The sequence below is a fragment of the Octodon degus genome, unplaced genomic scaffold (assembly GCF_000260255.1).
Source record: "Octodon degus isolate 3935 unplaced genomic scaffold, OctDeg1.0 scaffold00379, whole genome shotgun sequence".
Taxonomy (NCBI): Eukaryota; Metazoa; Chordata; class Mammalia; order Rodentia; family Octodontidae; genus Octodon; species Octodon degus.
In genome coordinates, this window is record NW_004524955.1 from 576,931 (window position 1) to 590,455 (window position 13,525).

Below are 13,525 nucleotides of genomic sequence, written 5' to 3' on the forward strand. Positions count from 1 at the left end.
AGAAGGCTGGCCTATCTGTATTGGGAATGGAGCTCATTGCTTAAAAGCAAGCACATGAGTCTGGTTATCTATAGTAAATAATAATACTGGGGGTAAGGGAGGATAAAAGGGACTTTTTCTTCTCCAATGATAAAAAATTTTAAAGGTATAGCTGCTGATGGAACGTTTCCACTGCCAGATCTGCCACCCTGCCAGAATACCAATGTTGCTTATCTCAGTGATTGGGTACATTGGAAAGTCTGTAGAGGAAAAGCAGCCCGGGTGTTGGTTAATACTTCCTATGGAAGTGTCATAGATTGGAGCCCTTATGGCTCCGCCCGGACGACAGAAGGAAAGAACTTAAGATGGAAACGGAATGGCAGCGATGAGATCTATACTAGCACTAGAAATGCCAATGATACAATAATGTGGCACGGAGGAGGTATGTCCCCTAGGTATGTCATGTTTCTGGAGGACCAATTCAACATCATCTTTGGAAACTGGTTACCTCATTAAATCATATGTCAGTGTGAAAAGGTTTTAAATGGAGGAATCAATCCTCCAATAATTTACATCTAAAATTTAAAAGGAACACAACGCATTTTGCTCAGGCATGTGTTCACCTCCCTTACCTGTTGCTTGTAGGACCTAGTCATTGGAACCCTTCTAACTATACCATCACATGTCACCACTGTTCTTTATATACATGTCTAAACTCTTCTACTAGCCTTAATTTTTCCAGGGATAGCATCTATATTCTCAGGGCAAGGACCGGAATTTGGCTTCCTGTACAACTGCATCGCCTGTGGCAAGACTCCCCTTCCATGATGCTGTTCCAACATTTGCTGGAGGTGTTAAAAAAGAGAACGAAAAGAATGATTAAACTCGTGATAGCCATAATTTTAGACATAATCGCCATCACAGCCACAGCTGCTACAGCCAGGGTAGCATTGAGCCAAGGTGCACAAACTGTTCATCTTGTGCAGCAGTGGCGCAAGGACTCAGAACAATTATGGACTTCTCAAGGACACATAGACTCAGAGTTAGATGCAAAGATAAATGATATAGAGCAAGCTGTTGTTATGCTAGGAGATCAAATTGTTAATCTACAACGTCAACTTCATTTAAAATGTGATTGGAATATCTCCTAATTCTGTATAACTCCAATTCCATGGAATCAGACTCATTTCCCATGGGAAAATGCAAAAAGACATTTATTGCATTGTGGTAATATTACCTCTGAGATCCTGTCTCTTCAACAACATATTGATAATACTTTGTAAAACAATTGTCAGAATTGTCTGGCACTGATCTATTACAAAGCATCTCGAATGACATTGAAAACCTTAATCCTTTCCATGTTACTCCATGGTTTAGTGGAAGTGTAGTAGTGATTTGTCTATGTTGTCTCTGTACTATTTGTGTATCCTGCTTAGTCTGGCGACGAGGACGGGTCCGGCAACAAGCCATGGACCAAAAATCAGCAGTCCTCGCCCTGATGCTGCAAAAACTTTCAGCATAAAAACAAAAGCGGGGAATTGTAAAGATATAGTTTTGAGACAAAAGCCTGATGTCCCAAGAGAGTGGGGAACACTGGACTGAGTCCGAGGAGGGTTGCTGTCTGTTTGCAAATTTCCCGGAAAGCTGGGACCCAAAGCAGCAGGTAACAGCTTCTCCTGCAGGCGCTCTGTCCTTTGATCCCTTGTTTGGGATGTTATTGGCTAGCATTTGTGTGAACCTAGTGTTAGGCAAATGGGGGAAGTCACTAGAGATAATAGTTTATATTCACTTAGGTAATTATACACATTCCTTAGTTTTTACCCCTCAATAAAAGTGAGATGCTTCTGAGGCTCGGGGCTCACTTGGAGAGAGACTAATCTCAGTGAGACCTCTGAAGCTACATTCGTCAGGTCTTCTCGTCGTTTCTTTCGGCACCGACCCGTAACACACAACACTTATCTGAAAAAGAATGACTTACACCACTTTCTGACTGATCAATTGTGGTCTTCTGTTGAACTGTATGTTCAAAGAAGACCTCCTCACCTTAAGGTAAAAGTTGGGAACTGATGGCTCCGCTCACTGCTGGGAAGGGACATCATTTCATCTGGAATTGAATCAACATTGAGAATAAACTGAAATCACCTATTCCTTGTGGCTGGGTGTGGTTATGTCCAATTGGACCCCAGCACTAGCAAGTCTAAGGGGGAGACACCAAAAGTCCCAGACCAGCCTGAGCTCGAGTCAGCCTGAAGCACAAAGGGAGACCCCGCCTCAAAGTCACACGATGATTAGTAATGCTAAGAAAACTTCTGTGAGCTCCTAGCCAACAGAGGCCGTCTTCTGTCCAAAGCTGACATCCGCAGCAAACCAACCACGAGCAAGGGAATAAGGCTCCCAAAACGACCAAAGGATCATTCCAGACAAAGGGTCAGCCACGATAATGCCATGTCTGAACCTTCTGGAGTTCTCTGTTCTTGTTGGGGGCTGCTCTGATGGTAGTGGGCACTAAACCCAGGACTTTTCACATGCTAGGCAAGCACTCTACCGAGATACATCCCAAGCTATTTTTATGTTTTGAGACATTTTGCTAAATTGTGTCAGGAGCCACAGAAGCTGGAAAATTAGTCAAATGTGTGTAGGGGAGACGGCCTCAGTGCCTAAAGCAAACAAGCTACCTCAGTCCTGAGATAACCGTCCTGAATGCTTAATGTTGCCCACTAGTCACTCGGCAACCTTCTGTCAAGCGTTAACTAACTTGCAAAGGTATAAATAAATGTCCACGTTGTTGCTAATGGAGTGGTCCTGCCAACCAGGCAGACTAGTCACTGCCTAACCGGGCTTCTCTCTTGCTACCTTGTCCTCATTCCTGCTACTTCTCCCCAGGGAGAATGGATCACACCGAGATCCACGGGTCCTTGCGAAACTGCCCAGGCTGGCCTCGAGCCTGTGACCCTCTTGCCAAGGAGCTAGGGTTATAAGCATGCACCACCACGCCTGGCCTGTGCCTCAGCCTTTTAATGGGATGATGCCACATCCTGTGGCTTTTGGGCAGATGGCAGAAGGCAATGACCTTTGCCACAGACAGTAACAGTGAAATAACTGCAGAGACGTCAGGCAAATCCAAGGGGCAGACAGTTCACAAGTCTCCTGTGTGTCTGGTGACACCAAGTATACCCTGCCGTGAGCGTTCAGTTGCTGTCACTCTCATTGGAAAGCTCATTCCTAGTTTCTACTTGATTAGGCAAACAGGGGAAGAGCAAGGTGCCTGCGTGCTAGGCCACTCTCCAGCGAGAAGCTGCTGGGGCTGAACGTGGGCAGGCAGCAGCTGACTCTGCAACGCTCGCGCCATCCTTCCTCTCCTGTGTGAGGTCTTGCTGTGTGAGGCTAGCCTTGAACTTGGAGCAATCCTCCCGCCTCAGCCTCCTAAGTACCACCATGCCCAGCTTTTTTCTCCAATACAGACTGAACCCAGGATCTTCTAAGCTATACCCCAGCCCTTTATTTCTGAGACTTGTTAAGTTGCTAACTTGCCCAGGCTGGCCTGAAGTTGCAGTCCTCTTGCCTAAGTCTCCTCAGCTAGCACAAATATGTGCCATCACATTTAACATCCTACTCTCCTCTTTCAGTGGTAGGGACAGAACCCAGGGCCTTGGGCATGCTACGCAAGTGCTCCACTACTGAGCCAAGCCCCCAGCCCCTGCATTTCACTACCCTTTCCTACACAATACAAAAATTATTTCACAGCAAGACATAACAACGTCACTCAGATAGATGAAATACAGAACTCTTTACTGTCTACAGCAAGGAAAGAGAGCTTCCAGGCACGGCCAGCCTTGCATCTTGGAGGCCCTGCAACCTGAAGGCGGCAGGCAGCTTATGGAGACAACAGGGCCGGGTGAGCGTGGCTCCCAGGTCCGAGCACTGACTAGCCCGGGTTATGTGGGCTGACATCCAGTGCCCAGCGCTGAGAGCCCAAGAAAGGCCTGAAATGGGGGTAGACGCACGGGCAGCTCTCCAACAGAGGAAGCGGCAGGCCTCCAGTCTAGGTTTCCAAAGGGATTCAAGGCAGTTGTTGTTTAAAAGAAAAACAAAAAAGCCAGGTGTGGTAGGCATGACTGTAATCCCAGTACTTGGGAGGCTGAGGCAGGAGCATCACTAGGAGGTCAAGGACAGTGTGGGCTACATAACAAGATCCTGAACTGGAAGCAGTGTCCTCAGGGAGTCACATGTTCCCCAAAAATGGCTGCACCCTGGCGAGGGGAGCAAAGGTTGCAGTAAACTGTGTGTGGTGGAGGGAACAGGCGGGAGGTGTGTACAAGGCTCAATATGGAAAATCCTAAATCAGATGATACTATCAAGGAAAACATAATTAATATTATAGTCAGAAAAGTTAATCAACTTCCAGAAACAGACAGGAACCTACTCGAACATGGATCAGTATATATCGGACTTAATGCTGTTCTCTAGTAGCAGTCTTTCGGCGCACCTTGCATGTGACACGGGCTCATACAGCTGCTGGCTCACCAATGGCAGTGATCCTGTTTCGCCAGCAAATGCCTCTTGCGCAAGTTTCGTAAGCTTACCTTTGAGTATGGGTGATCTGAACTGCGAAACCTGTCCCATGACACGGACTGACTGCTTTAGTTTTTGCTGGACTGTACCCTGCTTTCTTGGGCCTACCTGTGCATGGTGCCCGAGGAGCCAGGTATCAATCAGCCCTGCCGCCGGAGAAAGGCAACGTCTTAATGTACTGGATTAGAAAGCCTGTCTTCAGAAACATGGTATTTCCCCTTCTACTTCAGACCGTGTTTGCTGCATACCTTGGATCCAGACAATATAAACCACTTATAAAGGCTCTTAGTTACCCGAACCAGGCCTAGTATTCACTGAGTTTTAACCAAGTATGTATGCAAAATAAGTGAAAATAAAAAATAAAATTTAAAAAAAAAAAAAAAAAGGAATCTTCTCAATAAATGGAGCTGGAGCTTGGAAAGCATGAAAATGGAGGTTTGCCAAACACCTTATATAAAAACAAGTGAATGCCAGGCCCTGAGGCGCACGCCTCAGACTAGCCAACCCAGATCACTCAGGCCAGTCCTCGAACCTGGAAGCCAAGCAACCAACCCTGTTCTTCAGAAGCTACCCCCAACTGCAGGGTGCTGTCTTAGCCACACAGGAGACTGAAGCAATACGGAAAGGCTTTGCCCCTCCCCGCAAAAAGGATAAAATACATTTAAGTAAATATAAAGCTTACAACTACCCAAGAACCAATTAATCAATAAAGATATAAAGAAATATGGTTTACCCGTATCACAGAATATTGTTTCACTCCAGCAATAGATCTGACATGTCACACATGGATGAACCTTAGGAACATCAGCCTCAGTGAAGGAAGTTGGTCACAAAAAAGGCACAGTGTATAATCCCACCTATAAAACAGCAAAAGGTATCCAACTCACAGATACAAACGATAGAGCAGCAGTACCCAGGGCCAGCTGAGGAAGGAAATGAGGCATTCTTACTTAATGTGAAGTTTTACTTCTGCAAGATAAAAAGTTCTAGAGATTAACTTAGCCGCCAGTAAAATGGGGAATTCAGAAAACACCATCCAATTAAAGTCAACAGTAAATTTTCTCCACGGTGATATCTCTTATATTTAATGAAGCTGGAGTTGTACCGAAAGCACTCCTCACATTCACAGAGCACACCAGCCTTTCTTCATTGTGGATTTTCTGGTGATGAACCAGGTGGGACTTTCTAGTGAAGGCCTTCTGGCATTCACTGCATTCATAAGGTCTCTCTCCAGTGTGGATCTTCTGGTGCTCAACAAGTATATGTTTATGGTTAAAGGCTTTCCCACACTCCCTACACTCATAAGGTCTCTCTCCGGTGTGATTCCGCCAATGTTTAATGAGGTTGGAGTTGTACCGGAAAAATTTTCCGCACTGACTACACTCATAAGGCCTCTCTCCAGTGTGAACTCGATGATGTCTAATGAGCCTGCAGTGGTACCTGAAGCATTTCCCACATTCACTGCACTTGTAAGGCCTTTCTCCAGTGTGAGTTCTCCAATGTTTAACAAGGCTGGAGTTGTACCTGAACAATTCCCCACATATGCTACACTCATAAGGTCTTTCTCCACTGTGAAGTCTCTGATGCCTAATGAGGGTGGAGTTGTATCTAAAGAACTTCCCACATTCACTGCACCTATAAGGCCTTTCTCCAGTGTGAACTCTTTGGTGTTTAATGAGGGTGGAACTGTCCATAAAGAACTTCCCACATACACTACACTTGTAAGGCCTTTCTCCAGTGTGAACTCTCTGATGTCTAAAGAAGGTAGAGCTGTACCTAAAGAATTTCCCACACACGTCACATTCATAAGGCCTTTCTCCAGTGTGAACTCTCTTATGTCTCAGGAGTCTATAGTTGTACATGAATGATTTTCCACAATCTCTACACTTGTAAGACCTTTCTCCTCTGTGGATACTCTGATGTTTCCTGAAGTTGGCAGTGTACCTAAAGAACTTCCCACATTTGGTACACTGATACGGCCTTTCTCCTGCGTGAGTTTTCTCATGCTTCACAAGCAAGTACTTGCTTCTGAAGGGTTTCCCACATTTACTGCACATGTAATTGTCGAGTCCGGCTTGAAGGGCCTCCCTGCCCTCAGTCTCCTTGTCGGGCTTCCGCCCACAGTGAGGGAGCTGGCGCTGGAAACGGCCTGAAGTAGCTGGCAATTCCTTCCATCCCTTCTGGCATGGGAAGGTCCTCTCTGCCATACGAGCTCTGCAGTTCTTCAAAAATGAATCTTTCCAATTGTCCCTCCTGCAAAGATTTTCTCCAGTCTGCTCTGGAGGCCAGTAAAGCTTTGCCTCACGAAGACACATGTCTTGCTCAGTTTGCGTTCTACTGTGCAAAGCTAGGAGCAGAACATCCTTCACAAGTGGGTCACATGTCTCCCTAGGCTTGGTCTTCTCAGTGGGTGACTCTGGCTTTGCAGCGGTAACCTGTGATCCTCCTGCAGAAATCCCTTGCTCAGGAACGGCCTCCTCACCCTTGGCTCCATGCCAGCAACCTGTAAGAAGAGAACGTGCTGGTGAGGTGCGTGCTTAACCTGGGTGGGAGGACACCCTCATTTCAGCTGTGCATCACGCATGCACAGTAAATTCATAGACTTCCTGTTAGGAGCTGGACAAAAAGCCAGTGAGAGGAGGCTTGCTGTGCAGGAACCCCGCTGATGACTGTGGACACAAAGGTACCAAGGGGAAGAAGCATGTTCTCTGCCCCACTCATCACAAAGGCTTTCACTGGCTGCTGCTGCTGGTGACGAGGGAGCAGGGTGCAGAAGGCTGTGTCCACACGCAGAGCTTCTGCTCTGAGAGCTCAGGGGCGTCCAAGGAGCACTGTGATGCACGCACACCACACTGCACCACAAGCAGAGAGCATGTGCTGCAGGTCCTGCCAAGGGAGCAGCAGAGACAGTGGGCGAGGGGTTGCCACAAAAGTGAGCATGGGGAGGAGCAGATGGACAGAGGACCGCGGATACACAGCAGCAGGAAGTCTAAGCCCAAGACGGCGAGGAAGAAAAGGTGGAAATGAGGCCGGCCACTGGTCCTGGCATCAAACAGCGGGAGGTGTAGGAAAGGCTCCCAATGTGACCAAAACCAAGTGCTCATATGAAGCCATTTCTCAAGTCCCTGGCAGCAGGACCACGTCCCCATGAAACGCTGTTACATTCACTGTTATTCATAGCCACCATCAAGACCTCCCCATCACTCAGTGACTTGGGTGGAGCTTGGAAGAGGCCATTCCAGGGGGAAAGGCAGGGAAAAGGGGGTGGGTGAGGAATGCACGCAGGGATCCACCCACAGCATGCCACGTGCTATAATCACGTCACAGGAAAGTCCTGCAGAATCAGTCTCGTGGTCTCCAACTGGTGACCAGGTCAGTGTCAGACATTCCTGGTGCAGGAAGACACCAGAAAAGCACAGCAAGAACCAGGGTACAACCTGAAGCACAGAGCCTCCACACACATGGACAGGGGCACCCGGCCAGGGGTAGGCAGGGCACTGGGCTCTCCTAGAGGAACACAGCATTTCTGGTTCAAGTCATCTTTTGCAAGCCCTCAAAGCAGCAAGAGATGGGGTAGCACAGGGAGAAGGGTGCAAATCCAGAGCTCCACATCTCCCATAGCAAGCTACCGGGAGACCGGAACTCTGCAATGGCCAGGATGCAGGAAGAAAGAGCGGCCCCTGGGTAACAGGGACACCTCGGCCCACCAGCACATTGAGTGGGTGCACGGGCCTTACCTAGTGAGGACAGAAGCGCCAGGTTCTCCAGCATCACGTCACAGTACAGGATTCTCTGGGCCTCACTGAGGTGGCCCCATTCCTCCTGGGAGAAGTAGACAGCCACATCCTCGAAGTCCACACAGACCTGCCACAGTGGAGACAGTTCAGTGAATGTGCAGGTTTTGGTGATGCCACTTTCTTCCATTTTTAGACTCACCTATTTGGGCCACAGTGACTGAAGGGCTCAGAGCTCGGTCTCTTCACCTCCCAGCCGTATCCCGAACGACCTCTTCATCTTAGTTTCACAGCCCAAGCCACTGCTTCCCTCATCCCACACCAACCCAGGGCAAGCACCGAACCGCCAGGGGCAGCTCCCACCAAGCCTAAGCAGGCCACCTTGCTCTGCTCAGGCTTTCCTGCTGAGGCCAGTGAAGACCACGACCTCAGCTCCCCCTCGCTCCCATAGTATACCTCCTCACACAGGCCATTCTTTTTTCACAAGTGTTTTTGTTTTTTGTTTTTTTTTTTAAAGAGATTAAAAGACAGTAAAGAATAAAAAAATAGAAACCATACAGAATTTCACTGAACAAAATAATAGGAATTCAACAATGGCTGTTAGGTTGTATAATGTTGTCTTCAAATTAGTTTAGATTGCCAGATATAAGCATGCAAAATTGGTCAAAAAAAAAGCTAAAAGAAATTTAAAAAGAGGGGAAAAAAATTAAACATTAACCTCTCCTTTCAACAGACCAGCAGAAATCAGCAGTACAATCATCTAAGCTGTCTTGTATGTATACATAAATATATCTTTTTCCATTTTTTCTTTTGTTGTTTTCCTCATCCCAGTTCTTTTTCCTCTTTCAACAAATCCATTCCCTTCCACAGACTTTATTGCACCTTTCAGATTTTATTTACTCTTGCAGGTTCTTGCCCGAGGGAGACAATACGAAGTTTGCCGTGAGGGTCTGATTTATTTCACTTACGAATATGGTCTCAAGTTACATGCAATTACCTATAAAAGCCTCGAGTTTCTTTTTATAGCTAAGTAATGTTCCATGTGTATAAATTACCCGTCTCATTTATGCTTCAGGTGACAGTCACATGGGTTACTCCCAGATTTAGCTATAACAAACTGCACTGCTACCAACACGGGTGCATACACACGGCTGTGGCATGATGTTTTTAGTTCTTCTGGAAAAATACCCAGGAGAACAATAGTTGGGTCAAATGGGACCTCCAATTCTAGCTTTTTTTTTTTTTTTTTTTTTTTTGTGGAACCAGGGATTGAACTCAGGCCTTTGCGCTTGCCATGGAAGCGCTTGTTCCACTGAGTCATCTCCCTGGCCCCTAATTCTAGCTTTCTGAGGAGTCTCCGCACTAACTTCCACAGTGGTTATACCATTCCACACTCCCACCAACAGTGGAGAAGGGATCCTTTCTCCCCACATACCCTCCAGCATTTTTACTGGCTGACTTCCTGATGAGAGCCATTCTCATGAAATGAGAATGGAACCTCAGTGTTGTGCCAAGGCAATTCTGTGCCACAGGCCCCTGCACGCTGTGCACCCTTCAGGAAACGGAAGGGACAAACACGCTCTGTGTCACTGCCTACACTCACGTCCACACGCTAAAACCCATGAGTACAACCCTAACACCACTACCCCTTCCTCTCTCTTCATTCTCACTCCTTCTCCTGGTACCCGCCCACTGCTCATCGCCTCCCCCTTCCCAGTGTGGATCAGATGCCCGTCCTGGTGGCACTGGTGCCTTTTCTCTCGTTTCCACTGGTCAGCAAGTCTGGTTCACAGGGAGAAAAGCCAAGCATCTAGTAGGGGCCGCCACACAGACTCCACCCTGCCACCAGCCATTTCCCTGGTGTCCTCCAGAGCTCACGTCCCAGACAGCCGCACTCAGGACCGGCCTTCTTGCATACCCAACGCAGCATCGAGGGTTAACCACCCACACCCTTCTCCAGCACCTCACTCTGGTGGTTTGCTGCCCTCACAGCCCACACCACAGATGTGTCCCTGCCCTCCCGGCTGGCCATGCTGCACACAGGAACCAGGTGCTACATGGCAAATACACTTCTATCCAGTTCGGCCCCAGTCCTGTCCCAGGACACCAAAGTGCCCTAAAAGCAGGGACAGCCTAAACCCCTGCTTTGAGGGTCCCCCATTTGCCCTTGTTCTCCACCAAGGCTAGTCAAACCTAGGTAGAAACCTCACCCCTGGCCATCTCGAGCCTCTCTAGCACACCTCTTGTCCAGTAAATGGTCTCTAAAACCTCATATAAAACTGAGCTGCACTAACCTCCGCCACACCTACTGTCACCTCTCCCCAACTAAACATCAGCAACACGACTACCGTGTCTCCTTTCCCCCACAGCACCCACATCCATGATAACCCAGAGGTGCTGCCTCCTAACCTCTTCCCACCGTTACCCTCCAGTCCACATGCCAGCCACCACACTGTGGATGTCTCTGACCCACACTCCTTCACCAGGACTATCTGCAATATTTGTAGCATGGACAAAATTCACTCCTTCATTCCCTCTGAAAATTCTTCACACTACTGATTTCCCCCATCCTAGTTGATGACACACCTTCCATTCTTCCAAACAAGATCAGAAATCAGGACATTCCCAACTCCCCCTGTCATCTCATCTCCCCAGGTTACTTCCTATTTCATACAACAAACAATTTTAGTTCAAAATACACCCTAAGCCAGAAGGAACCTCTGAAGTCTCAGGCACAGCATCATCTTTTCTTCCTTCAACTCTTCTGTAGCCCAGATTTAAGGCCCAAAGCCGCAGTCATTCCAGGCCTGGTCTCTGGGTCTCCGCCATCCCACTCCCTGCCCACATACCTACCACATACAGACTTCTGGCTTCCTCTGCCTTGCCTCCAACCACGTAAGCATTCCAGGTCCCATGAACAGTGCTGATCCATCTCAGCTCAACACTTGAATGCAGGACCCTCGGCCTCACAGAAGCACTGAGTCTTCATACATAAGACAGGGAGAAGTACAAGAGTCCAGGGACCATCTTTCCCTACATTGGGACGCTAAGGCCATCTTAAAGGCAGTTAAGAGTTGCTGTAAGGTAGGAAACCCTCTACTGACCTGTTCATGATCCATTTCTGCTACCGTCAGTTAGCTCTGTGGGAAGAGAGAAGCCATGAGAAATATGCCACCATGTTTGAAACCCTGTTAGAATCTCATAGGCTGAGCTAGACTAGCCCCTCTCTGCCCTACCTCAGGAACAAAAAAACCTGATCTCAATGGGTTTGCATAAATACAGCTCATCATACTTCAGTGCTTAAGAGCTTCGTAGCAGATCTATGGCTTTAAAAAACCTCAATCTCCCTACGCCTCATCTTTAGAGGGTAAGAGTGGTCTCTCTCTATCTCGCAGGGTTTATACTGGTAAAACAGCCTCACGTACTCCATCTCAGCCATTGGTATTTGCATCAGTAAGTGTTTCATACACCTTTAAGACAATGAGCTACAGGGAGGACCTGAGGGGACAGGTCAACTACGAGTCCTTTCTGCAACAAGGAGCTCATCCAGGTCTCTCTCTTTTTTTATGCATTTAGTACAGGGGGCAGGATCTACAGGGTCTCACTATATAGATTGGACTTGTAGTGATCCTCCGGTTTTCAGCCTCCCAAGTGCTGGGATTATGGGCATATGCCACATGCCCAGACTCACTGTCTCACACACCCTGCGGGTGGGGCCAGCATGGCACACTGGGGATCAAACCCTGGCTGCTGTGCTCTGCCTAAGCAAGCACTTTAGTCCACTGAGCTATATGGCCAGCCCCAGGTCTTGATTACAATACTAAGCTGTCCATCTCCTCTTGCCCTAGATGCAGTGGAGAAAAAGAGCAATAGCCTGCTCTGGAGTCCAGTTGTTCCACTAACCTGGATGACCTTTCTCTTGGTCCACAGACAGCAGCCTTAAGGACCAGCCAAGCCTGCAGGTGGAAAATCTACATAGCCTCACATTTCATTCTTCTTCCTAGGCCAGCTTCTTACCATACCCAAGCCTCATTTCCTACATCCAAATGCCACAACTTCCCCTCTGCCAGGTCTTGGCCTTTCTAGATCAGAGTTGTAAACAATAATCTCAGTTACAGGATGACAATCATCAAAACTCAACCAATAATGAACGCTGGAGGGGCTGTGGGAAAAAGGAACCCTTCTCTACTGCTGGTGAGAGTGAAGACTGCTGCAACCACTGTGGAAATCAGTGTGGCCATTCTTTTAAAAAATGGGATTAAAGGTCCCATTCAAAGCAGCTATTCTGGGGCCAGTTAAATAGCTCAGTGGATTAAAGCACCTGCAAGCAGACACAGGCACCAGGGGTTCCATCCCCAGGCCTGCCATGCCAGCCCCGCCCCTGGGGCGCACTGAGATGGCAATTGAGACTGGACGTGGTGGTGTGCGCCTGTAATCCCAGCTCTGGGAGGCTGTAAACAGGAGAATCACTACAAGTCGATCTTGTAGTGAGACAGTGAACACCTTGTAGACCCTTCCCTAAAAATAAAAAATAAAATAAAAACAAAAAACCCCAGCTAGTCCCCTTCTGAAGGGGAATCTTCCCAGAAGAATTAAACATCTCAAACCACAGTGATATATGTGTATTCACGTTTATAGCAGCACAATTTGTAACAGGCAGATCTTGAAAACAATTTAGATGTCCATCAACAAAGAGGGCAAAAAATATTTTTTGTATAATAGAGTATTACTCAGCCATAAAAAGGATAAGTAAGGCTTTTATAGGTAAACAGATGTGACTCTAGACCATACTCATAAGTGAAATAAATCACAAAATATATGTGAATGTCACAAATGAAGAAGAAAATAGGACCCAAAAGGTACAACAGACATGGTGAACTGGAGGAAAAAACTACAAAAGAAAAGACAAACTACATTAGGAAAAAGAAAGGAAAAAAGAAAGAAAAAAATATATATATATACACACTCAGGACAGCTGCGATAGTTTTACAGCTACCTTCTATCAGCTCCTTCAATATTTTGCGCTAACACTGTTTAGGCAAGATACAATGCCTATTATCTTGTACTCTACTAGGAAGACAATGTGCAATGTATCAACTACTTGAGGACAATATACAATGTATCAACTATTGTAATGTTTCAAAACTCATTTCCATTGTTCCTCTTTAAAAAATAAAATACATTTTTGAAAAAAAATCTCCTCCAGGATCTTCTCCCTGAAATCTCATTTCTTCACCAGC

General features: G+C 47.0%; 1 protein-coding gene and 1 pseudogene across 1 annotated transcript; one reads left to right on the top strand and one right to left on the bottom strand.

Moving 5' to 3' along the window:
- The first annotated feature begins 4,293 nt into the window (after nucleotides 1-4,293).
- On the top strand, nucleotides 4,294-4,859 carry LOC105741262 (annotated as a pseudogene).
- A 136-nt stretch (nucleotides 4,860-4,995) lies between these two features.
- Nucleotides 4,996-8,644, bottom strand: LOC101582307 (zinc finger protein 548). The gene is made up of 2 exons (XM_012513235.2): nucleotides 8,289-8,644; nucleotides 4,996-7,054 (listed from the first exon to the last, which is right to left on the bottom strand). The coding sequence occupies exons 1-2, from the start codon at nucleotides 8,473-8,475 to the stop codon at nucleotides 5,598-5,600; spliced, it is 1,644 nt and encodes a 547-aa protein (XP_012368689.1). The 5' UTR covers nucleotides 8,476-8,644; the 3' UTR covers nucleotides 4,996-5,597.
- Nucleotides 8,645-13,525: the final 4,881 nt, after the last annotated feature.